This window comes from Myotis nattereri, assembly GCF_964212035.1.
Source record: "Myotis nattereri genome assembly, chromosome: 1".
Classification (NCBI taxonomy): domain Eukaryota; kingdom Metazoa; phylum Chordata; class Mammalia; order Chiroptera; family Vespertilionidae; genus Myotis; species Myotis nattereri.
In genome coordinates this window covers 186,055,799-186,081,337 of record NC_138075.1, presented here as the reverse complement: position 1 = coordinate 186,081,337, position 25,539 = coordinate 186,055,799, and the positions used below count along the sequence as shown (strand labels likewise).

Sequence of the window (25,539 nt, the reverse complement as noted above, 5' to 3'; positions counted from 1 at the left end):
ATAGTTTATTTCTGTATTTGCATTCCTAAATTACTTCTGCTTCCTGTAACAAAGCATGTGCAGCATCAAAAGGAGGTGACGTTTCACTTCCTAGCTCTTTACTTAAAATAATCTCCAGTTTCAGAAGGTAGAACATCCTTTGGATTTGTGTTCTTGAAGACAAGGAAATATTTTTTAAACTTTAAAGGTTATACTTAACCTTTCAAGCATGTATTCATCCTTGCTATGTATGGAGCATTCGTGTTAGATGTTGAAGATAAAAATCGTTCTAAGTTATGGTCTCAATGTGTTTATGGAAAGGAAGACTTTTTGAAGAGAGTGATGTTAAGAGGCACAGAGTAATTATCTATGTATTATTTTGCCCCAGAACGTTTATTTATTCTGGTGCTTTTGCTTTCTCAGGTTTGTATTCTGCTTTGTAAAATCCTCATATTACCTCTTTGGTATTATGTGGCCACTTTTTGCTAGTCTCCAGGATATTTTACTCAAACTTCTTTTAGTCGAAAGAGTTTAAGAAAGCATCAAAATAGCTCATAGCATAGACTTTTCCGCAACAGCTAATTCTTTTGACCTATTGATCTGGCCAGTATCCACATCTTGAAGTTATTACAGCTTTCTTGGAGACAAGATTTGGGGATCCTGCCTACTAACTACCCTGGTGGTACCTCTAATATGGTCTTGAGTGATTTAAGTTAAATAGGGCTTAAAACTATGTGATATTCCCAGCTGCTGTCAACCTCCATTCCTTCCCCCCAAAATGACTCATATTTCTACTAATTAACAAATAAAGTTTTAATTTTTTGAATGGCCAATAAATAAATTATAGTTGACATTCAGAAGAATGTATACATCCTATTTGTCATTCATTTTTTAAAAATATTTTTTATTGATTTTAGAGAGAGAAGAAGGGAGAGAGATAGATAGAAATATAGGTGAGAAAGAAATATAGATCAGCTGCCTCCCACACACCCTCACTGGGAATCGAGCCTGCAACCTGGTCATGTGCCCTGACCAGTAATCTAACCAGAGACCTCTTAGTTCATGGGTCGATGCTCAACCACTGAACCACACCATCTTGATTGTCATTCAGTTTTTACTAAAGATTACTTGAGAATTGACTATATATCATGCACTCTGCTAAAGTATTCAGGATACAGTTGCAGTCCTATTGTTACTCATAGTCTAATGTCAAAGACAGATAAATACATATACAACTTTAAAGCAGTGCGATGAGTGCTGTGATCGAGGAAAGCATGAGATAACAGATAGAAAAACATGAAAAAGAGACCTAACCTGAAGGAACTCAGCCGTCTCACCTGACTGAGGCAGGAAAAACTACCAGAAAAGGTGAAGACTGATTTGTTTTAAGAATGAGTAGTACTGAGCCAATGGAAGAAGAAGGCAGAGTAGCCGTTATTCCAGGTATGGGGTGCTGTTTGGGCAAAGAGACAAAGGCATTAGTGAGTAAGATATATTCAAGGAAGTACATGTGGTTGAAAGTAGTCATGGCATAGGAATCAAGCCGGGGACAGGTGAACGGTGAGGTTACAGATGTGAACAGAAGCCATATCATGAGTGGCTTATAGCAAGGTCATAAGACACATCCCCAGGCAGGTATGAACACACTCTGTAAGTGCCACCTTAAGGTATAATCAGAATCCAAACAGTTCTTGCCATCTTTACTGCTGCCTCTCTCGTTCTATCACGAGCTCTCACATGGAACTTGTAAGTTAGGAGGTCTTATGTCCTTGACCCTCTTCAGGCTGTTCCTAACACAGCAGCCATCGTGCTTAGAACATAAGCAAATCCTGCCATTCAGCGGCTTCCCATGTACTCAGCATACAAGCCCAAGTACTTCTAGTTCCCTCAGTGCTTATTACTCTTTAAGATACAGGGTAGTTTACTTATTTATGTTGTTTATTGTTATCTCTCTTAGTAGAATGGAAACTCCGTAAGTGCCTGAATCTTTGTCTATTTTATTCTCAAGTGTGTCATCAACACCTAGGACTATGCCTATTAATAAATTTTCAGTATTTGTTGAAAGAATGAATGACTGGGCCCCCAGATATATCATGATAATTATCTCATTTGTCACTGTTTAATGAGTTTATGTTGACCATCCCCATCTTTGTCCTCCTTTCCCCTACCTTACTCCACGCCTACTTCAAACCATTATGCTTTCAAACCACTGATGCTGAAATGAACTGGTTTTATGAATTGTATTAATCTGTTTGTCTCCCAAAGAGATTTTTGTTCTTAGTCAAACTTGGACTCAGTAAATTTATGCTTTTTTTTTTTTCTTGTGTCAGCTCCCCTTGCCTGTGATGAGTTCTGTGAGAACATGATTAGACCCATGTGTGTGAGCCAGGGGTGAAATCTTGGCCTTTCAGAGAGAGAGGAGAGCAGTGTTCTGACTAACTGTAACAGGATCTGAATCAAAACAGTCACTGGGTTCCTAGTGTAAAATCACATTCTCATTTTTTAAAGCCAATGTCTCCATTCCCTGGGATTGGTCATATTCTGGCTCTTGGTGCTGCTGCTTTCATGCTGTGAAAATGAACTGCTCTATTTTCTCAGGCTCCATAGGGGCATTAAGCATTTGATTTCTTCACAAATAGAACAGAGAAACAGAGCCATAGAATAACATTGTGGACACATTTGACAATATTTATTTAGTGAGTAAAAGAGTTAGACCTTTTGTTACGTTGTCTGCTCTCCCAGTCAATAAATGTTATTGTGACCATTGGGCAATGTTTGAAATCAGCCTATTCTGGTTATGGGGATATTCATTACCTTCATGATAATGTGCAGCAGATTATAAACAGTTATTTTCATCTACTATGAAAGGTGAGAAATGGTCTTCTACATAGCCTCTCAAGGTTGCTTTCAGATCTTTCATCTTCATATGCTGAATGCTGTCTAGGTGAACAGTATACTGCTAAGCAGTTGAGCAGAGACAGCACAATGCCTGCTTTTAAGGTGCTTTTCTTGCTTATGTTAACACCAATCAATATCCCTATTGCTATTATTACCACTTATTGAGCTCCTACTATGCAGCAACCACTGCAAGATGCTTTGCTTCTGTTATTTCATTGAATGGTTCCAATACTCGTCAAGGTAGATGTGTATCTCTGTTGTTGATTACAAAATTGGATGCAGAGAAGATAAGTAACAATAAACAAATAACAAGTAAGCAGTCATACATCAAGCTAGAAGAGGTGTAATGTGGCCACTTGGTGTTTAGTCGCTAGGGTGAATAACAGGGCAATGAAGGCACTTCACTCAAAGAGCTTACCTTTTAGTAGAAATTTTTATCCAGCAAAGCGAGTTGTTTCTTTGACTAATCTTAATTCCCACCGGGGGGGCTATGACTTGATAGCAATATGAGTATTTTCTTCATGTGGTTTTGTTACCTCTTCCCACAGAAAGGAGCTGGATATCACCTGGATCTCTTTTGGGTGGCCATCCTCATGGTGGTGTGTTCCTTCATGGCTCTTCCGTGGTACGTGGCTGCGACTGTCATCTCCATTGCTCACATCGACAGTCTGAAGATGGAGACGGAGACCTCTGCCCCTGGAGAACAGCCCAAGTTTCTTGGAGTGAGGTATGTGAAGTCAGAGGACAGTGACTCTACAGAACACCGCGTGCACACATCCACATGTCAATCATCAGGAAATGGGAAAATATGGAGGAGAAAGGGCTAGTGATGATTAACTTATTCCCATACTTCCTTTTCTAGAAAGGACTAAATTTTTCATCAGAGAGTCCTCAATGATTTTTTTTTGAGTTCGCTTCTTATGATAACTAAATTTTCTTTGATTTATGAAAGGCTAAGTGATACAATGTAAAAATGCAAACAGGTCACTCATTTCTTCAACATGCAGGTCCTTCTGATGCTGTGGTACTGACTCTAGCGTATCATATATAAAGACCAAACCCTTTCATCTTTGGCCCTTTTGAGACTCCCTAAAACTCTTGAGTTGGCTTATGATTTTTAAGATTCTATGAAGGGAAAAGAATTCTTACTTTCCAGTTCATTTTTGATCCCCATAAGCCTGAGAAACTTTGACTTTTGGCTGTTAAACTTGAGTAGCCATGAAGGACTTTACAGGACCTTTATATGCTGTTGTCTACTTTTTATAGCAAACCCTGCCCCTCAGTGCTGGGGTGAATAGCTCACATGACAGAGCCACCGTTTCCCACGCCACAACAGTGGGTGATTCTTTCTTGGGGGCCGGGGGAGGGGGTGTTGTATGGGAATCATATTTGTTAAAAAGTACTTCTGTTGTTGTAGATTTGGAAATTAGACTGATGAGATTTTATTGCACTTATGAAATTTCCCTGAGCTGTTTATTAATTAGAATGTGGAACAATGTAATATCTGTCTCCTGTGAAAGAAGGTGTAATTACACAACAGTTCAAGTTGTTTAAAAAATAAGGGCTTCAAAGAGGCCCATAATCGTTGGGCCAAGAGCAAGTGATTTTTTTTTTTCTTTCTTGATTCTAAAAGGAGCATCGGATTTAGCAGAATCAGTTTCCTCTTGATGAATTAAAATCACATATTGCAATAGTTTTAAGAGAATTTTATATTTATGTTGAGCGTATATGCTGTCCTTGAGGTATTAATTACATATGATATCAACACCTTTGCTATGTTAGCCAAACATTGATTCGGTCAATGTATAGTCTTTTTTGAAGGTGGAAAAACAAGAGGTAGATTGGTAATCTTTTGATTTGGTTTCAGGGAACAAAGAGTCACTGGAACCCTTGTGTTTATTCTGACTGGCCTGTCAGTCTTCATGGCTCCCATCTTGAAGGTAAATATGTGAAATATTTCGTCCTTTTCCAATACTGGCAGATAACTGGTATGTGAAGAGTAGAATTTCTTGTGAAACATCTGCAGGACTCTCATTAGTTCTATAACGCACTGAAGCAGGGGTCAGATAGAATGAGGACTTTAAAAAACTTTCATCTTGATTTTCTTCTCACTCCTATACTCTATCATTATTGTCATTATTATTGTTGTTGCGATTAGTTGGTTTAAACTATATTAAATTACCAGTATTCCAACCTTTGACCTATGAAAATGGCAACTGCATATGATTCAACCTGATTTTCCTCCACCCCACACATTTTATCCCCTTAGTTTTCTTTCATCCTTTCTTCCCATCACTTTCCATTTACTTTCTCTAATTCCCGCCCCCTTTTCTCCCCATAATAGACCCCTGGATAACATGAGTGACTCAGGATAATCATTTTGCAATTTTTCTCCTATTCTTAATCATTACTGACTATTTCTATTTTCTTTGAATAAGAAGGCCTAATATTCACAAAGGGCGAATACAGTAAAATTATTGATTTATAATTAGAAAACTTAGAATTGAACTTTTTTTCAAATTATAAGAGAAAGTTTATTTAGAAAGTTACAGAGGTAGTCGAAGTGAGACAGCGGGGCTGTGCAGGCTCAGGGAACAAGTTATAGATGCAAAAGAAGGGGCCTTGGAGCTTAGAGGAAGGAAAGGCAAAGGTAACGTGCCTCGGGGGGAAGAAAGGGTGGTCAGGAAAGGGGTAAGGCTTGGACTTGCTTCTGAGAGAGAGAGAGAGAGAGAGAGAGAGAGAGAGAGAGAGAGAGAGAGAGGGAGAACATGCCCAGAATTAAATTTTTGAAGAAGGGAAATGATATAGTAGGTTATTTAGAAAGTTATGAGTCAATATAAAGGTTTGATTGATAGGGTGAATGTCTGCCTAAATAGATAAATATAAACTACACGTGAAAGCCTACTTAGAAACAGAAATAGGACTAACACAGGTTCAGATTAATACATACTTGTCATGAAACTTCCCGTTTTCTTTTGTAACACAAGCATTTTATTTTCTTGTGTATCATATAATCAGTACTAGCCAGTTATTGATAATTTGTATCTTATGCTTTGAACCACAATGCAAAGCACCACAGTCACCTATAAACCCATAGCCATAAACAACTGTTAGCAATATCCTTCCAAAGTTTTTTCTGACAATTTTTTTTATTTTTAAACAATTCTAATTTATAAGGTTTTTAAAATGCGTATTTAATAGCACTAGTAATGAAATAGTACACTCTTGTAAAGAATTCAAACAATACAGGACAGATGGTGAAAGGCTAAAACCATCCATTTCTCTCAGGTTAGAACATTATATGTCAATCACCAATCAGATGAATTTGAGAACAATGAAATTATAAATTCTTAACATATAGATAAGATTGACTTTGCCTTTAGGATACTTAGATTAATGCATAAATTATGCACAAAATACCTGGTGAACAGTTAAAAGATTTAAATATTCATCTTTCATCCTTGGTTTCCACAATGTCAATTAACTGGTTTAATTCCTTTTTTGACTGCAATCAGGAGGGAATATGTATCTCATGCAACACATGGAGTAGTAAAACTAAAAACAACTTTACATAAGACATTTCTGATTATAGAGAGAGGACCTTAAAAGAGTATAGATCTTATGTTCTACAGCAGCAATTTTCAACCTTTTTCATCTCCCGGAACACATAAACTAATTACTAAAATTCTGCCACACACCAAAAAATATAACTTTTGCTGATTTTACAAAAAAACAGATAAAGTTTTGATTCACTATCAGTGAATGGCTATTGTGTTGGCTGTTGTCATTTTTTATTTGACACCGTAAAGGAAAATAAGTCAGTTCCCCTGACTAAATAATCAGGTATTGCATGTTTTAAAATTCCTCGCAGTACAGCCCCAGCAAGGTGGCTCAGTTGGTTGAGCATCTTCCCCCCAATATCAAAAGGGTTTCAGGTTCAGTTACTGGTTAGGGTGAGTGGTGGTGGTGGGGCAGCTGCTTGATGTTTCTCTGTCACACTGATATTTCTCTCTCTCTAAAATAAATTTTTAAAAAATTCTTGCGACAAAGATTGAAAATCCCCGTTCCACATGGACGGGGGAAATCTATTGTTGCTCTTTCCAGTGCACAGCAAGTAGTGGGGTAGGGCTCCCCAGCATTAAATCCACTGCCAAAGTGCTTTCCGTTCCTGTGCTGTCCCAGAGACAGCAGCACATCAGCTGATGGGAAAATCTAGTGACAACTTTTTACCACATGGACACAGACCTCATCTGCAGAGATCAGTTATTAGAGAGGCCATTGCTGCAGTTCTGACCCCATGTGTGGGAAGCTGTACTGGGAATGAATCTGCTCCTGGGCTCCCTGGAGGTGGGCTTGCTTGGCACACTGAGAAGTTTCTTTTATGGGGTCTTTTATACTTGGCCATTATTAGACAAGGAATAATATACAAAGATCTTTCCATCAGTTCATATTTACTCATCTCCGCCACACACACACCCATTGTTTCTTTTATTTTTATACTAGAGGCCCAGTGCACGAATTCGTGCACCAGTGGGGCCCCTTGGCCTGGCCTGCGGGATCAGGCCAAAACCAGCTCTCTGACATCCCCCGCGGGGTCCCAGATTGCGAGAAGATGCAGGCCAGGCTGAGGGACCCAACCAGTGCACGGTGAGGGCCAGGGAGGGATGCGGGAGGTTGGCCAGCTGGGGAGGGACTGTGGGAGGGTTCCAGGATGTGTCCGGCCTGTCTCACTCAGTCACCATTGGCTGGACCCCAGCAGCAAGCTAACCTACCGGTCGGAGTGTCTGCCCCCTGGTGTTCAGTGCACGTCATAGTGACTGGTTGACTGCCCCCTGGTGGTCAGTGCACATCATAGCAACTGGTCAGCCAGTCTACTGTCTGCCCCCTGGTGGTCAGTGCACATCATAGTGAGTGGCCTTAGCATATCATTAGCATATTATGCTTTGATTGGTTGAATGGATGACCAGACACTTAGCATATTAGGCTTTTATTATATAGGATTATTTATTTTCATTAGCACAAAGTCAGATGTGTTTAAAGTTCTTTAGTTGTTACAACAAATTGGCCTTCATCTTGGAGACTCTGTCAGCTGAGGAATCATGTGTGACTCCAAAAAGACACAGAGAATAGATACTGTATAAGTTGCTATTTTTCGGATGAGATGCAAAACTCACATTTTCAACAATACTTCCTGTTTTCTCACCATGCACCCAAATATGGCTGAAGAGGAATTAAAGCTGAAAACATTTTTGTTCTTTCTTTTCCAGTGAGTCTTTTTGCCTCGGATATGCAAAGCACCTTAGTATCTGCAGGAACAAATTAGAATGCAGAGAAAGGAAAAGGAGAGATGTAAGGGATCAAAGGGATCAGTGAACATGAGCTCACTTTTCCTTTGACCTCCCTTAAGTGATCCAAGCTTTGCTCACCCTCATTAAGCTGCTAGAGTCCATAACTGTGGCTCTTTCCACCTCCTACTTTAGGTCAATGCAAAGAGTCATTGTAGGGATCAGTGAAAAAGGCAGTCCAGCAAACAGTTTTATTAGGCAACTTTGCCCAAAATGTGGGACATGAAATTGTTTTGTTAATATAGTTTCCAATATATTGTGGGAAACCTAGATTTAAAAACAAGAGTAAAATAGTAGTATAGCAATGACTACTGTGATTGTTTCTTTAAGTAATTACAACTACTCTTTACTTTAACAATCATCGCTGATAAAGTCAGCTAATTTTATTTATTTACATTTATTTTTTTGTTTTTATAAATGAGTTTGTTTTCGTTGATTTTATAGAGAGAGGAAGGGAAAGGGAGAGAGAAAAAAAATCAATCGACTGCCCACTGCATGCCCTCTATTGAGGATCCAGCCGACAACCTGGGCATGTGCCCTGACCAGGAATAAAACCAGGACCTTTTGGTGCATGAACCAACTGAGCCACACCTGCCAGGGCAAGGCAGCTAATTTTAGACCACATGTCCTTTTTATCATTAAAGTTTGATGTCATATGCATTCACCACAGAACTTTTGTAGCTCATTTGAAAAGTCAATGCAGGAAGAAGGAGATGTTAAGGGTAGAGTTAAACTAAAACCTAAGTTACCCGTGAATCAGAGTTACAATTAAAAGTCAAGATTAACAATTAACCTCAGAATTTACACAGAAAAGCATGATGGCGGTTACCTGGGAGGAGGGAAACTTCCCTCCCACCACCCTCACCATGTGACTGTGTGTGTTTTAAAGAAACAGGTGACACCTTTAGAGAATGGTTTTGCTTAAGAGTTTGCCTTAAAAGGCAGATCAAATGAATGGGATCGAGAGAAATGTGTGACTTTTACTTTTTAAAATGAAATGGCTCAACTTGTAATCCCTCACAAGTTTAATGGCCTCAGATGATCCTAGTAATTTTCTCCCGTGCATTAAGCTGTATAGGAAGTTGTTTCCTGCCCCTGCTTAGGCAGGCTTACTTTGAACATGAAGTTTATGACCTCTGTTTTGATCTCTTTGCCAAAATCTGTCTTTTTTGCATGGAAGAACATAAGGAATCACAGTGTAGTAGCTTTATTAAGTTCACAAGGATACCCCTTGACCTTAGCCAGCTATGTCTTACATGCCTCAGATCTCACTACTGATTCAATGCAGAACTGTTGGGAAGCAGGCATAACTGGCTTCCCAGGCTGGTTAAACCTTTCAGATGTGTGTTTCTGTTTGGGAGACTAAAGAGCAGCAAAAGATGAAAGGTAGCTTACTTTTCTCATTCCTCTGGCAAGCCTAAAGAAATAAAGATCGTGTAAAGTTCACTGCTACCTCTGTTGCCTTTGCTTGAAGTAGTTTATCAACAGGAGGAGTGGTGGCTAAAATTTATCTTTCAGATTGGTTTAGTGTTCTAAAATGTGAAGGGTAGCAAAGAATTAGTACTTGGCAAACACTGGTTGAACTCCTACAATATGCCACACACCCTGCTCATTAACAGGGAAATACAGATAAACAATAGTGATGATGATGATGATAGTGATTGTAATAGTAGCTTCCATTTATTGAGCTTGGTATTGGACTAAGGGCTCAGTACAGATTTTTAACATTTAGTTCTCCAATAACACTTACAAAACTATCTTAATAATTGCACTCATTTTTCAGATAAGAAAAATGATGAATAACCAGTCAGGTCACAACATTCTTAAATGGCAGAGCCAAGATTTGATCTTAGGCAGTCTGGCTCCAAAGGTTGATTTCATAACCATCAGAGTTTACCTCCTTTTAAAATAAAACAGTACTTACTGTCAAATAATTCATTCAGTTTCGTTTCCCATGAGGTGATCTTTTCCAGCCTCTTTGATCCATTTCCCAATTCTCCCATGTGGAGAGAAATGTGGCATTTTCACAAACTGATCGTACCTCACTCCACAGTTTCTTCAATGACGAGGCAGCAGTTTACAAGTCAGCAACTTTCATATTAACCCAGATTTGTAAGGCTTAAGGGCATTGGGATGTTATTTTAATAAGATGTTCCTAAAGGCAGCTGTTATAGTTGAAAGGGCACTAACTTGTAGAGCTTATATAAAACCCAGGCTTCAAGTCTGACCTTTGCAGCAATCCTTCTGGTCTATACTCCAGTCTGTGTCCTACCCACCCCACCTCCCCGGCCCCGGAGGGACCAAAGAGAGTTGTGCTTTGCAGCTGCAGGTCTTTGACTTGGCAGTGCCGGTCCTGATAATGACATCAATGCCACATTTATCAGTTATTGAAGATTATTAGGCAGACCTATGCTGTCTGATTTCTGTGCCCATGCTCTTAAATAGGACTTTGTTCAGAGTTTTATACCCCACCCCCTCACCCTATACCACCCCCCTCGCCCCCGCCACGCACACACACATACATTATTTTGCTGGGAGGCCTCACTCCTGTACTGAAGTCTGTGCTGTGGATAACTACAATCTATCTTTCTTATTAGACTTACCCTTTTTGCATTTTTTTCCTTATGGAAATAATCTAACACTATCAGAAAAATCAAAGGGAAGGAGAAGTGAAAGAAAGTGGAATGACAGTCACCAGAATTTGGTCATTTCAATTACCTAGCCTGAATCTGACCTAGTCTCAATATGTTTGTCTTCATTGACTTCATCTCAGTTTCATTATTCTATCTGGTTGTAGGATCAAGCACGCAATTTTTTTCATTTTTATGTTTATTAAAGGCATTATAATATTTTTTATAATTATACTTTTTGGCTTTCTGGGTATGATTGATTAAATAATTTTCTTTGCATAATTTTATCATTTGGCAATTCTTATTATGCCTATAAACCTAGTATACCTTGTGTTTTAATTTCTCCTGTCTTGCTTTGTAAAAATAGGTCTATCTCCTCTTACTAGGTATATTATTTTAACTTAAAAGAGGATCCCATTTTTTAAAAAACACATTCTTCTTTCCATCCTGGGGCAAAATTTTTGTTGTGATGAATGATTCCATTGTAATGAATTTTTAAAGATTGACCTTCTTGTGTGACTCATTAACCAAATCCAATAAGAAATATCCTCTAACTCAGTAATTCTGTTAAAATTTATCAAGATTTCCACACTGGGAGATTTTTATTGAGACACTTCATTACTGTACAGAAAATGGTGATTTTCCCAAGGCACCTGTATCACAGTGCAGTTGGCCGAAGACCTGATTAATAGTCTCCCTTGTATGTGCTGTTTCCTTTTCACCACTGGATCGTTTTTTAAAACATCGTCATATCTGAAGCTGCTTTCCTACCCATATCCCATGCCGTTCTGAGTTATTGGTGAATTCTGATTTTTTTTGTGGTGGATTCAGTAACATTTGTCCTCGTAAGTTCAGAAAGAATAGGCCTGGGCACAAGCACAGCTTGCCTCAACTTTGGCATTAGAACCACATTAGAGAAAATATGAGCGAAGCCAAGGTGAGGGGTGGACACAGGGCCACGATCACCTTTGTGATTATTTTCCTTCAAGCCAGGAGAGCACTTTATACAGATTAAAAAGTAACTCCTGCAGGGCTTCTAACCAGTTTCCCATGAACTGTATGTCTCTTTCCCCCCTCCCACCTTTCTTTTCTCCCCAAGAAATTAGAAATAAAATGACAAGAAGGAAATCATCCTGTATTAAGGAACCATGGCGGTGCCCCTGCCTGTGGAATGTATTTTAAAAATTAAGAAAGGAGTCAAAGCGATAAAATGGTGCCGTTGTTAGTTTCATTTCTTATTTTATTGTTGTCAGTTTATACAGAGTAATGGCAAGGAATGGAACATTCGCATTCTAAAAGGAATAAAGGCACGTGTCAGAACTCCAATGGCTGGAGCGTGATGTGCTCACCTCTTTGTGGGGACTAGTGGGTATTGCAGCACACAGGGCTCCCCCACCACTCACACCATCCCTCGCACCTCCTTCAACGTTCAATGTCATTTACTTTTCTTTGAGCTGAAGGTCAAATTACCTATGTTAAAATTCTTAGTCTTTTTTAGAAGCATGTGATGTTTTATGGACATAAGTATATTTATTCCATATAAACTTAACAATCCCTCTAACAAACCAATAACAATTGGAGATCCCTGTGATATTTTGAAATTTGCTATTTCCCCAATAGTGACCAAAGGCTCTCATACTGATACTGAGGTAATCACAAAGAAAGGCTGATAGAAATTGTGCATCACTTAACACATGCAATAGTTCTTTAAAAATGACTCTAAAGTCATTCTGTTTTCTTGCTACAATAGCCTATTTTATGTAGATGAGGTAAGATTGGGCTTAATTGATTGTGGTTTTAGCTTTGAAAACTCCTGAAGTTACCTGAGCTCCTTTTCAAACTGGAACCTTGGGAACCTTTGTTGGTGCAGATAGAAGACTTCGTAGAAGCTCATCCTTGACACGCTTCATCCTAGGAGTCCTAGGGAAGTTTCAAAGGTCTAGGAATAGATAAAACTTTCAAACAGCACAGTGGAACGTCCCAGTCCCATTGTTAAACTGCTTTGTATAATGTAAAAAGACTCCTGCTAATTAAAGCATGAAATGTATTAATTTAGTTCTGAAAGCTGTGTATTAATCCCTGTGTGGAATTAATTGCTTGCAGATGCTTGATGCTCCTTTCAAGCGGTGTTCTCATTAGTGAGTTCCCAGTATTCCTGAGGAGAAGAAAGGGGACAGTCGTTTGATGCTTTAGTTGAAAGAAGCATTTAAACGTCAAGTAGATAGATCATTTGGTGAAAATTATTAAGGAAAAAAAAATCAATAGACTGTTGGGCAAAGAACTTGGCCTCAGGAGTGAGGTGACGGACCCTCTGCCCCTCTTTCTACCTCACAGCTCATGCAGACATCTGGCTTACATAGTCATTCCTTTTAAGGCGAAAAGCAAACAGACTTTTTCCCCATTAAAAACACTACTTATTACGGTCATGCATGCTCATTGTAAACAAATACAAACAGGCATCAAATGGAAATTCAGTGTCTCCTTCACCTGCATCTATTTCTAGTACAGAGGGTTGAAGTTTGTCAATGATTACTAAAGCACACTAATTAGAGATCATTATATTATCATGTTCTATCTTTTAGTTTCAGATTTAGCTTTTATTTAAACTACCCCTCTCCATTACTGTATTTGCTATTATTATTATTATTTTTAACTGGTCTCCAATTTTTTTCTTTCCTAGTTTATTCCCATGCCTGTACTCTATGGTGTGTTCCTGTATATGGGGGTAGCATCCCTTAATGGCGTCCAGGTAAGTTTTCCATAGCCACCTAAGTACAGTCAAGTTTTCCTAGTAGTAAGGCTAGTCCAGTAATCGATCTCTGAAAAGGAGAGTGCTAATTACTTGCTAAGTTTTTAAAGTGCATTTATTTTCTACTTTCTCTACCATTATCTACTTTTCATTTTCTGATTTAATTAACAAAGTTAGCTTGTGTTAACAAATGTTATCCTACATACCCATTCTTAAAATAGGCTGTTAAAGGTTATGTGATCAGGAAAGTAAGAGAGCTATGATCTACCTTCCTTCTTTCTTTCTTTCCTCCCCTTCTCTCTCTCTCTCTTCCTCCCTCTTCTTTTTTTCTTTTCATCTCAAAAAGGAAATCAACCCTTTCAGTGTACTCTGCAAGATACTGTTTGCCATTTGCCTTTACCTATACTAAGAACAGGTTCTTCTTCTGGGATGTACTTTTTATATGACTGGATTCGGTGATCAAAGTTTTGAACCAATAAAAGAATAAAGTCATTGTGGTTTATGTATTATTTTGTTGAAATCTTCAGCTATTCACAACTTTGGTAAACTGTCCCCCTTTAAAAAAAAAAGTCATTAGAGAAAACTTTGTCTTTCCATTGAGGTTTAATTTAATTGGCACTGGGAAACTGAAAGTCCTTCTGCTGATTTCTGGCATCTTGTTAGCTGAAGCCTTATTTAGCACTTAGTAACGTTTTAATGGGAAAAGACAGCATGGTCTGCGAACATCATAACAATTTATTTAAACCCGTTCATAATTGTCCTTGCTTTCATTTCATTTATTGAGTTTAGATTAACTTAGTATTATAGTCAGCTAGAGCTGGACAAGTGGCCAGACTCCCCAAAAGAGAAAAGGCTACTTTATTTTTCCTTATTTAGGCCCATTAAATAGAGTTCCTCACCATTTGGTTATTTGTTACAAAACACAAGGCGGTTTTCAGAGGTTGGACTAGATGACGATGCATGCATGTTTATTTGTGCCTATGAAACTTTGGGGCACATAAATGTATCAAAATATTATATTTGTTCCTGGCATTGTATATATTGTTTACTCTCCTAAGTGGAAAGATGTGAAAATAATGTACCTCCAAACTAATAGTGCTTATTTTTGTTTAGCTTTGAAAGGTCAGTCTAGATAAGAAGTTTGATTGTATGCATTCTAAGTGCTTGATTGATGGTAAGAGCTCAGTACATTGTTTATTAAATAGAGGAAAGACATCTATATCACAATGACGGGGAAACCCTTTGTGAAGGGAAAGATAGTCGCGTTCTAAAACTCGGCTGTTGTCCCTGTTGCCTTTACTCTCTTTTCCTTACTTTCCTCTTGATTCTTCCTCTTTTAGAACTTTTGGCAAGATTTGATTTTAGCAGGAAATTTTGTAACCCGATCTTTATAAGCAGCAAGGCGCGCAGAGACTGTTGTCTGTGACAGTCTCGTTTTCTCTTACACTTCTCCCTTCCCTCCAGAGAGAAAGCAGGGATATTATTTCAGAGTTCTTGTTGCATAATAATTCACTTTAGCAGTTATGTACTGAGCATCTTTCATCGGAAAGATCGTATGATGGGTCTGGAGATATCATCCTTATAATCATCATCAGTGTAAATTCAACAGCTATTCCGTGAAGCACAGCACCTGGCACCCAGGTGCTCGGCAGTGGTTTCAATACCTGCTTATCCATGACAGCGTGACAGCCTCTCCAGGATTCTGGTATCTGGTTGTGGACACTCTGAAACTCACTGTAATTAATAGTCACATGGATTTTCTCTTTTAAAAATGGTAGTGCATTGCTGAATGTATTACTTATGCCATAGATAATGTGGAGTTTATGAAAATGCCAGTGCATGCCCACTTTCAAGTTGGATACTTCCTTTATGTCTGCGAAACATCCCTGAAATGTACGTGACACATAGCTGCATCTCCTCCTCTGTCAGATAAGACAACAAAGGTAGTATAAGATGCATTAGTGCAGGCTACATTAGTTATGTGTCTTGCTTCTGCATATCATTATTAAAGTAGTCACAAGACCCTCTGTCCCAAGTCTCAGATAGTATAGATATAAAGAGACGAATGTCTAGAATTTATATTGTGCTTTGGAACTTTATCCTTGGAGGCCACTTTATCTCATATGTCTGCATAACGTTCCTGCAAAGTAATGAAAATCAGAAGACTCCTACAATGTCTAATGGTGCTGGTTAGGCTAAATTTCTGCACTCCTTGACCACTGTCCTCTGGAAAAGATACTGCTTGCCCAAATTATAGGGTATGAGTCACTCGTGGAGAGTTGGGCATAATGGAAATGACCTCGTGCATCTGCTTTTGAAGTAATGCAGCTGTTCTCTCCTTCCCTCTGCTCCCCAGTTCATGGATCGCCTGAAGCTGCTCCTGATGCCTCTGAAGCATCAGCCTGACTTTATCTACCTGCGCCATGTCCCGCTGCGCAGAGTCCACCTGTTCACCTTCCTGCAGGTGTTGTGTCTAGCCCTGCTCTGGATCCTCAAGTCAACCGTGGCTGCTATCATTTTTCCAGTCATGGTAGGGATTTCTTTCATTGAACCTACCCATGAGGTCATACCAATATCATGTGGTTATGGTGATATGGGAGACACAGGTATCTTTTATGTGTGGTTCCAGTTTTTTCCAGCTTTGACTAAATCATTTAGATTGGCTCAGTTGTAATTTAAGGTTCCTCTGTCTGTGACTATCTACACTGGACCTCAGAGTCAGACTAAGCTGAGTTCAGATTCTGGCCCTGGTTCGTGCTGGATGGTGAAACTCCCTGAGCTGCCATTGACTTATCCATAAGCTGATATGGGAGACACAGGTATCTTTTATGTGTGGTTCCAGTTTTTTCCAGCTTTGACTAAATCATTTAGATTGGCTCAGTTGTAATTTAAGGTTCCTCTGTCTGTGACTATCTACACTGGACCTCAGAGTCAGACTAAGCTGAGTTCAGATTCTGGCCCTGGTTCGTGCTGGATGGTGAAACTCCCTGAGCTGCCATTGACTTATCCATAAGCTGAGGAATGTTATTATTCTGAGCATCAATAATGAATATCAAATATATAGCACAACGCCCGGCACATAGTAGACACCAGTACACATTGATTATTTGTAAAATACAATAGAATTATGTACAATAGAGTCAATGTAACAAAGTTATGGCAGATTTCAGTCCAAATAAAAGCGGACAAATTGGGAAACTTATGAGAAGCTATCCAGTGAATTAGAAGAAAAGGAATGAGAAGTTTTGCTTTTGAAGGTCTCGCTAGTTTCATCATGCTAAATGGAAGCCTGGGCTCTCTATCCTTGCTGTGATATGGTGAGATCTACTGGGTTAAAAGGTGAAAGGATTAAGAAGTAGACTAGTAGTTACAAGACAGACACGGGGACGTAAATGACAGCATATGAAATGTAGTCATTAATATTGTAATAACCATGAATAGTGCCAGGTGGGTACTGGAAATATCAGGGGGATCACTTGGAAAGTATATGATTATCTAACCACTATGCTGTACACCTTAAACTAATACAAAATAATATTGAATGTGAAAGACGGAAAAAGAAAATGCTAGCTCTGTATTTGGTTTCCTTATTGAATTTTATACTTTACCATAGATTTCCATTTCTTGCAAGAAAATACATATACAAAGCCAGCCTCAAGTCTGCTCTGTCACCGCTAGGGCTTTGGAAACAATTTTCATACATAAACCATATTATATTTTTTATAAAAATTCTCTTAGTCAGGATTATTATTTTGTTTTATGGTTATTTATTATTTATAATTGTGTGGGTTTTTTTTCTCCAAGGATGCAGGGATAATGATATAAAATACTAGTGATATTAGTAGTCATATTTTTTTCTTGATAATCCCCTATATCTCTTTTTATCTTTTTGTTTTTATGTTATTCTGTTTTATTTTTTAATTATTTAAATTATAATTTACATTCAATATTATTTTGTATTAGTTTCAGGTTTACAGCATTATGGTTAGACAATCACATACTTCACAAAGTGTTCCCCCTGATATGCCAGTACCCACCTGGCACCATGCATAGTTATTACAATATTATTGACTAAATTCCCTATGCTGTACTTTACATCCCCATGACTGTTTTGTAACTACCAATCTGTACTTCTCAGTTCCTTCACCCAGTTCCCCAACTCCCTCTTCAACTCTGTTAACTTACTGAAAAACACACTGAGTGAGAGAAAAACCCCAATTTGCCTTTTGGTATAATGTACCTATCAATTAGTTTTGCTAAAGCCAAGAAAAAAAAATTTAGACAGGTTAAATTTGAAATATATCTAGTAAATCACTTATTGCTTGTGCTAAATAATAAAACAAAGTTTTACCTTTATAAAGTATTTTCATCTTTTGAGAGCTTTTATTTGATCCCAAACAATCACATAATTTCAGTGGAGCAGATTTATTAACTTGTCTAGGAAATGAAGAAACTGAAACCCAGAGAGCATATAGATAAAGACAACTGTTTATTTGAAACAGAGTCATGACTGATATCCTGGCACGTACACATTTCACCGTTGAGCAAGGACATCTTTAATGTCCCTTCAGAAGTTCATCTTCAAGGGCTATTTATAGAATCAAAGATACGGAGTTGAAGAATGCTGATTTTAGAGGCAGGCAGCTGGCCCCTCCGTACGCTTCCTTTTTCTGGCTTAGTGATCTTGGATGATGTACGTATGTCTATAAGCTTTAGTTTCCTCAGCTGTAAGATAGAGATCATAATATCTACTCCTTAGGTTTGTTGTGAGAATAAGAAAATACTGCCTAAGAGTTTTAGCACAGCATCTGAAACATGGTAAGTATGCAGTTAATGGTAGTTTTTTTAAGTCGCTCAGTAGATTAAATGGTCTGTGCATATCCAACTGCTACCTCATTATTAATACTTTAAAGATGTCTTAGTGTACTGTATGTTGCACAGATTTTCTACAACTTGTATACTGTTTTAATTTTGAGTAATTAGAAATCATATGCAGGTCATTTTTTTTCTTTAACTTTTTAGTTATTTTATTGAAAAGCTAAAACATGGAAGAAAATAATTTAAAAACTAACCCTTTCACATTGATATTCTAAGTGAAATTGATTACACATTTCATTGAGCAAAACAAAGTGAGTGTCAATTAACACTTTTATAAGCCAACTTTCTCCATGAAGAAAATGTTTATGGTCCACTTAATATAAGTTCATACAAGCAAGATGAGTTCCAGCATCCTTTAGCCTTATACAAAGTAGGTTTCAGCTGCCTTTGATAGGGAAGTATTTATACCATTATGATTTCATCTGACATGGTTCCTTTCATATTTTTTGTATTTATTCTTTCAGATCTTGGCACTGGTAGCTGTCAGAAAAGGCATGGACTACCTCTTCTCCCAGCACGACCTCAGCTTCCTCGATGATGTCATTCCAGAAAAGGAAAAGAAAAAGAAGGAAGATGAGAAGAGAAAGAAAAAGAAGAAAGGAAGTCTGGACAGTGACATTGATGATGTAAGGAATTTCCCAGAATTCCAAAGTAACGCTAGTTAAAGAAATATATGTGAAAAATCAATTTTTTTTTACCCCTTATGTGAGATGTATGTCTGAGTTTCGAAAATGTTTACTTGTCCATGTTACATGTCAGTCTTCAACTTCCTTTACCCTTTATTTTCTCTCTTTAGTTTTTTATATTTTCTGAAGCCTTTCTTTAACCATTAATACACTAAAAATGATAAAGTGACTTCTGAAAACCAAACCAAAAAGAGTCCACCACATCTAAAGAACTCCAATCTCATAAATAAGTAAAAAGTTCACTTAGTGCTGCTATAAAATGTATTTTATTTGCTGTTGACAATCCAGGATTTAAATTTGAGATGACTCCAGTTTATGTAATAATGTTAAGCCTAATGTAGACAAATACTGGTGCCCTCACCTCCCGTTATCTATGTTGGAGTAGGCTCTCAACCAAAGTCCTCTGCTATTGTTTTTATCTTTGCATTGGGCTTTGACATGATTTTGGACTATTTCTCTGTAACCCTTCAATTAAAAGGAAAGGGAATTGTACTATAGGGTCTTTTTACATAATTGTAATAGTCATAGATGATCCTCCTTCAGTTGGGTGATTATGTTGAAAATAAAATAATTGCCTATTTTTTTTCTTTAGGAGACCATTTCAGAGGAATACAGGTGCTCTAATAGGAGTCTGTAATTAGTGCTAGGAGAAAATATGGGATTTGTTTAACACACACACACACACAGAGCCTATCCTAGTAGTCTTTGAAAGGACTGCCAAAATGAGATTTTCTGTGTGAAGATTTGTTCTGAATTTTTCAACACAGTGAAGTATCCCCATTCTAATGGGATCCCTGGGATCCCATTCTAAAATAGGAGTGTAGTTATTTTTTGCTGTGTACTATATACTTGATCATTTTGATTGATCATGCATACTTGTCTTCAATTGCCAAAACAGCTGTTTCTAGTATATATTTTTGTTCCTACTTTACATATGAGGAACTTTAGACGGAGAAATGCTAAGTCATTTTTTAAGTGTATGATAACAAATTCATAAATATTTGCTGATGGAAAGCTTTCCAGTTGTTCCAATATGTAGTGCCTTTCTTTTGGTGCCGCGCTAGTTTTAATCGACTCCATCCCATTAACTCAGAAGGGAGAAAGACAAATGCGAGGGAGAAAGATGGGGTAGAATTTGAAAAGTTAGCCAAGCGGGAATGATTGTATCTAAGGCTTTTCTCCTTAGTGCAGTGTAAATGACAATATGGTAAGTTTAATCAATATTGGGAAGTAGGGAGGTCTGTATAGTAACACCTTTCTTAAAACGTACAAATTTCTTCCACAGTCTGACTGCCCATACTCAGAAACAGCCCCAAGTATTAAAATTCCAATGGACATCATGGAACAGCAGCCTTTCCTAAGTGATAGCAAACCTTCCGACAGTGAGTAGAACTAACCTCTTGCTTCCCTGCTTTAATATGATTTGCACTGGCAGAGAGAAAACGTTAGAACGATCATTTACATTAACTTTCCTTCCATTTTCTTTTTTTCTCTATGCGAAGATTTACACTTAATTATTGTTTTAAAACTTCATTTTTACATTCCCTGAGCTTCCCTTTCCTTCCTTTTATCTTAAGTTTTTGCCTGGCAGTCTTTTCTCTGACCCAAGTTATCACCAGTTTCTTTCAGTTGCTAAACTCATAACCATCTCTTTAACTGATTTTTCTTTTTCCTGCTGGTGTTTAGAATTGCGGCTCATAGGACTACATCGCTGTCTGTTACTGTTTGTCTTCCTTAGGCTTCAGCCAATGACCAGATCAGCCCCAAAGAGAAATTGCAACACGGGCTCTCAGTGATTAATGAATCAATGATTAATATTGAGAATTTGGAGTAATTGATTATTTTAAATTTAATTGGCAATCATAAACTAATTAACAGAAATTTCTAGGTATGATTTACAAGATTTGTGCATTTTCTCCCTCATGTCTTCCTCCTCTGCTATTTCCAAATCACCTTGATAACGGCACTTTTTTTTCCTTAGGTAACAGCCCGCTGGCTACGGTGTAGTGATTTCTGACATGTCGCCTTTTCTTTTGTAATCAACAGCCTCCTTTAAAAGGGGGGTGGGGGGAACCTCTGTAGTAACATTGCTGAATATCTCACAAGCTTTTCCAATAGCAGTTGTCTCCAAACTACTTTCACTTTGCATTCTCATTGGAAGAAAATGTATTTTTTAAGATCCAGATGCACTTCAAAGTCTACTGATCTGCTAAAGGCAAAAGACAGATGAGACCTTCTCTCTTCTGTTTGACAATACCACTTCAATAACAGCTTACCGAGAGAAGTTTGAAATGAATGACTGTTTATGAAAATAGGTATATGAGTTATTGATTGCTGTGTAACAAATTACTATAAAGTTTAGCAGCCGGAAACAACAAACCTGTTTTCTAACACAGTTCCTGACATTCTGAAATTCAGGAGCAGCTGATTTGGATGGTTCTGGGTCCGGGTATCTCATGAGGTTGCAGTCAAGTTCTCGGCTGGGGCTGAGTCTTGATGGGAACTGGGATCTGCTTCCAAACTCAGTCACAAGGCAGTTGGCAGATGTCAGTCCCTTGGTCTGTGGGCGCCTCCATAGAGCTGCCCATGCATGAATTGGCTTCCGCCAGAGCCAGTGATAACAGAGTGTGGAACCAAAGCAGGAACTGCAGTCTTTTATAACCGAAGCTCAAAAGCGGTATATCATCCCTTCCGCCATATTATATCAATCATACAAACCAACCCTGGTACAGTATGGGGAGGAATTATACAAGAATATGAATACCAGGGGGCAGGGAGCATTGGAATCTGGCCAGCACACTAGGTTTAAAGAATGAGGACACTCTCACCTTTAGTGTCTAATCTGAACGTAGGCTATAGGTTATAACTGAGGCCAATTTCTTCTCAATCCTGTCAGTGGGATTGAGTTCATTCTTCCTTTTTAAATTCAAGGTCCCCAAACCATGTTCTAGCTTCATTATTCATCTTCAGAGCATCAATAGCAAATGAAGACTGAAAGAGAGCCCATTAGGTATGTTGTCCATTGACATTGTAAGCTAGTGGAGCCCTTCCAAGTACAGTTTAAAGGCTGCTTTAGAAAAAAAAATTCCGTTAGAATTTGAGGCTCCTGGAAAAAATGTATAGCAATTAGATTACCTAGTGCTAGTATTCTTCATTCTCTCAAGAATCCTTTAAGAAGGATACTTTGAAAGCTGATATATTAGAAATTTACTTAAGCAAATCACCCATGATCATTCTAACTGACATCATTTTTTTTTACATTTTTAAATTAATTTTTAGAAAGAGAGGAAGGGAGAGAGAGAAACACCAATATGAGAGTGAAACATTAATTGGCTGCCTCCTACACCCCCCTACCAGGGATCGAGCCCGCAACCCAGGCATGTGCTCCGACCAGGAATAGAACCAGAGGACCTTCCAGGGCACGAGGTTATGCCCAAGCCACTGAGTCACACCCACCAGGGCTAAATGACATCTTTTCTAATGTCATATTTATCTTCTATAATCCATGAAAAAACAAAATCGATAGAGTTGCAGTATAAATAAGTTCCTCAAAATCTTTTTATTCCCCCACAAATCACAGGACAAAGTTGTGAATGCTGAAGATGTAAGGAAATCCAAGAGTAAGCATACTTTTTAAAAATGATTCACCTCTTGCCCCTCACTGAGAGGAACATTAGTGGTTATTCCTAGAAAAAAACCTGGAGTAAAGGAAGCAAAGTGATTTTGGCTTCATCACACTAGTTAGATTCTTACCTTGATACAGTGTTTATTGACATTGTCTAAACTTGCCTTTCTTACTCTTCCCAATTGGGAAAGATGCATCAATTTTTGTGGAGATTTTTATTTTCACTCTAGTTTTAAATATTACCCAAAACTACTCTTTATGGTTAACAAAGATATTTTTTTCCCCCCAGGAGAAAGATCACCAACATTCCTTGAACACCACACATCATGCTGATAAAATTCCTTTTCTTCAGTCACTGGGTATGCTCAGGTAAAGGACTGCCCTGTTTCCCCTACGTTGTTCTGTGCCATGATTGCCCCACAGAAATGAAGTCAAAGGCGGGTTATTGGCAGAACACCTTGTTCTCCCTCCATTTCTCTTAAATAAATTTCCCAACCACCAAACCTTGCTCCAGTTTTCACTGGTAGAAAACCTTCTAAAAGACCTTTTCTATTTACTCTTAGAAATACTGAAATCTCTCAGTAGCATTAAAATAAAGCCCCCGATCAATCAACGTCACCTCTTATCCTTTCTGTATCATCTCTGACTTCAGGGGTAGCTGCATTTCCTGGCAGCTCTTCTCCAGGAGTTTCCTTCCCTCTTAACCTGGCTCTGCAGATTTCAGATTTTGGTTGGTTGCCCAAAAAGTATCATCCCTGAATATTTTCTTCATGAAAGTCTTTTTGTCCTTTAAGTTGACAGTATCACCCACCTTCTTGTTTGTTTTTGTGTTGTTGTTTTTTTCAAATCTAGGTATGAGGGCTTAAGACATTTTTACTTGAATATCTTAACTCTATTGGTACCTTCATCCCACTTAAAAATGTTTGTCTTATGAATACAGGAAGTGGAGATAAGAATTTACAGAAAACAAAGGACACATTTGTTTTCTGTCCAATATATAGACATTTGACAGATGAGAAAGGAAATCTGACTTAATTACCCGTTCTTTTCTTTTCTTTTTCTCTAGTCCTCCTAAAACTCCAGTACAAGGTGTGCCTCAAATCAGAATAGAACTTGAGCCGGATGACAATGATGATTACTGGAGGAGCAAGGGAACAGAAACTACATTGTAACTTGTTTGTCTTTCCTCAAACTAACAGATTTTGTTGTTCATGGTCTTGTTTTTTTTCATCTGGTTGTTTATTTTTAATTCTTGTTTTGTTTTGGGTTTTGGTCATTGGCCAAATAGTACAGTGCTCTCTCTGCTTCTCCCTAGCGTAAGGTAAAACTAAGACAGCAGTGCACCATTCCTGAAAAACAGCACCTGAAGAGTCCCCCTTGTCATTATATGTTCAGATGTATCCTCTGACAACCAAATTCCTCTGTCATGCAAGACACGCACAGACCCGGTTCTTTTCCTTTCTTCACCAGAGGTCAAAAGTATTAAGGATTTTATAACACCTTCTGTTCAAATACTGAAGGAACTTACCACTTGAGCTTTGGAGCTGTGCTTACTGGCTTGTCTTTCTGTCTGGCAGAACAAACCTTGATCTCCAGACAGTTTCCTCTCGCTTACGGAGCTCTCCAGAACTGGAAAAGTGCTGCTATTCTAATTTGCTCTTGCTTAGGAACCCTAATCCTAGAATTCTCAAAAGAAGAACAAATAAAGGTACTTTATTCCCTGTAGCGAAACTATTGCCATCATTGTAGCAAGTGCTGGAATGTCCCTTTTTCCTATGCAACTTTTTTTAACCCTTTAATGAACTTATCTGTTGAGTACATTTGAAGAATATTTTTCTTCCTAGATTTTGTTGTTTAAATTATGGGGCCTAACCTGCAACATATTTTTTTGTCAATTTTTTAAACTTTTTTTTAATTACTGTAAAATAATGAATTTTTTCCTGCAGCAGGAAACATAGTTTTGAGTAGTTCTACCTCTTATTTGTAGCTGCCAGGCTTTCTGTAAAAATTGTATTGTATATAATGTGATTTTTACACACATATACACACTCATACACGCACACACACACACACACACACACACACACAATCTTTAAGGTAAGCCAGAGGGCTAGATCAGAGGAAAAACACCATGTTTCTAAGCATCGATTTCCCCTTTCCTTAAAAGAAATTTATCTGTTCTGTGAAGGAGAATGGGGGAGAAGGGAGAAGCTCCTATGTTATGGGAATAACTGATGCTTTGATAACAGTACTATCCAGGCACAGATGCTAATTGTATTATCATGTCCATGTCCTATGCAGTATTGTTAGATTTTGTTTTTTCACTTTGAAATATTTGTGTGTTTGTGTATATACTCTGTGTGTGGCTGGTGCATATATGTGCAAAGTTATGGACAGAGTAATGGTAGGCAAAGGGCAAAGTTACCCAGCCTCTTGTGTCAGTTGTCATAAAACCCAAACCATATATGAAAAATCCATCGGAGGTCTAAGAGACTTACGGTCATGTAAATGAGGGTGGCTATATTTTATTATTCAGATATCAGTAACCATCACTGACACAGTAGCCCATAATTACAATACAAAATTCATAGAAATATCAGTAGACCATTTGCACATTTATAAAGTGTTTATGGCATGACAAATAGATCTGCAGAGGTGTATGTGTATACATTGCAATAAGACTTACACATTTTTTAGGATGGAAAGGCAGTTCCTTGTGATTGGGAAGTTTAGAATATATACGTGTGTA

At 38.1% G+C, this 25,539-nt stretch overlaps 1 protein-coding gene across 2 annotated transcripts in view; it reads left to right on the top strand.

Annotated features, from left to right (window-relative positions):
• Positions 1–25,267, top strand: part of SLC4A4 (solute carrier family 4 member 4) — a 282,065-nt gene extending 256,798 nt beyond the window's left edge. Inside the window, exons 19-26 of one of the 2 annotated variants that reach the window (XM_081095571.1) lie at positions 3,426–3,604; positions 4,745–4,817; positions 13,533–13,601; positions 15,958–16,131; positions 18,944–19,105; positions 20,451–20,547; positions 23,080–23,159; positions 23,857–24,479. In XM_081095571.1, the coding sequence (XP_080951697.1) occupies positions 3,426–3,604; positions 4,745–4,817; positions 13,533–13,601; positions 15,958–16,131; positions 18,944–19,105; positions 20,451–20,547; positions 23,080–23,123 (798 nt within the window). In that variant the 3' untranslated portion in view covers positions 23,124–23,159; positions 23,857–24,479. Of the gene's footprint in view, positions 1–3,425; positions 3,605–4,744; positions 4,818–13,532; positions 13,602–15,957; positions 16,132–18,943; positions 19,106–20,450; positions 20,548–23,079; positions 23,160–23,856 lie in introns of both variants that reach the window. The other variant, XM_081095570.1, reaches the window with a different exon arrangement.
• The last annotated feature ends 272 nt before the right edge of the window (positions 25,268–25,539 follow it).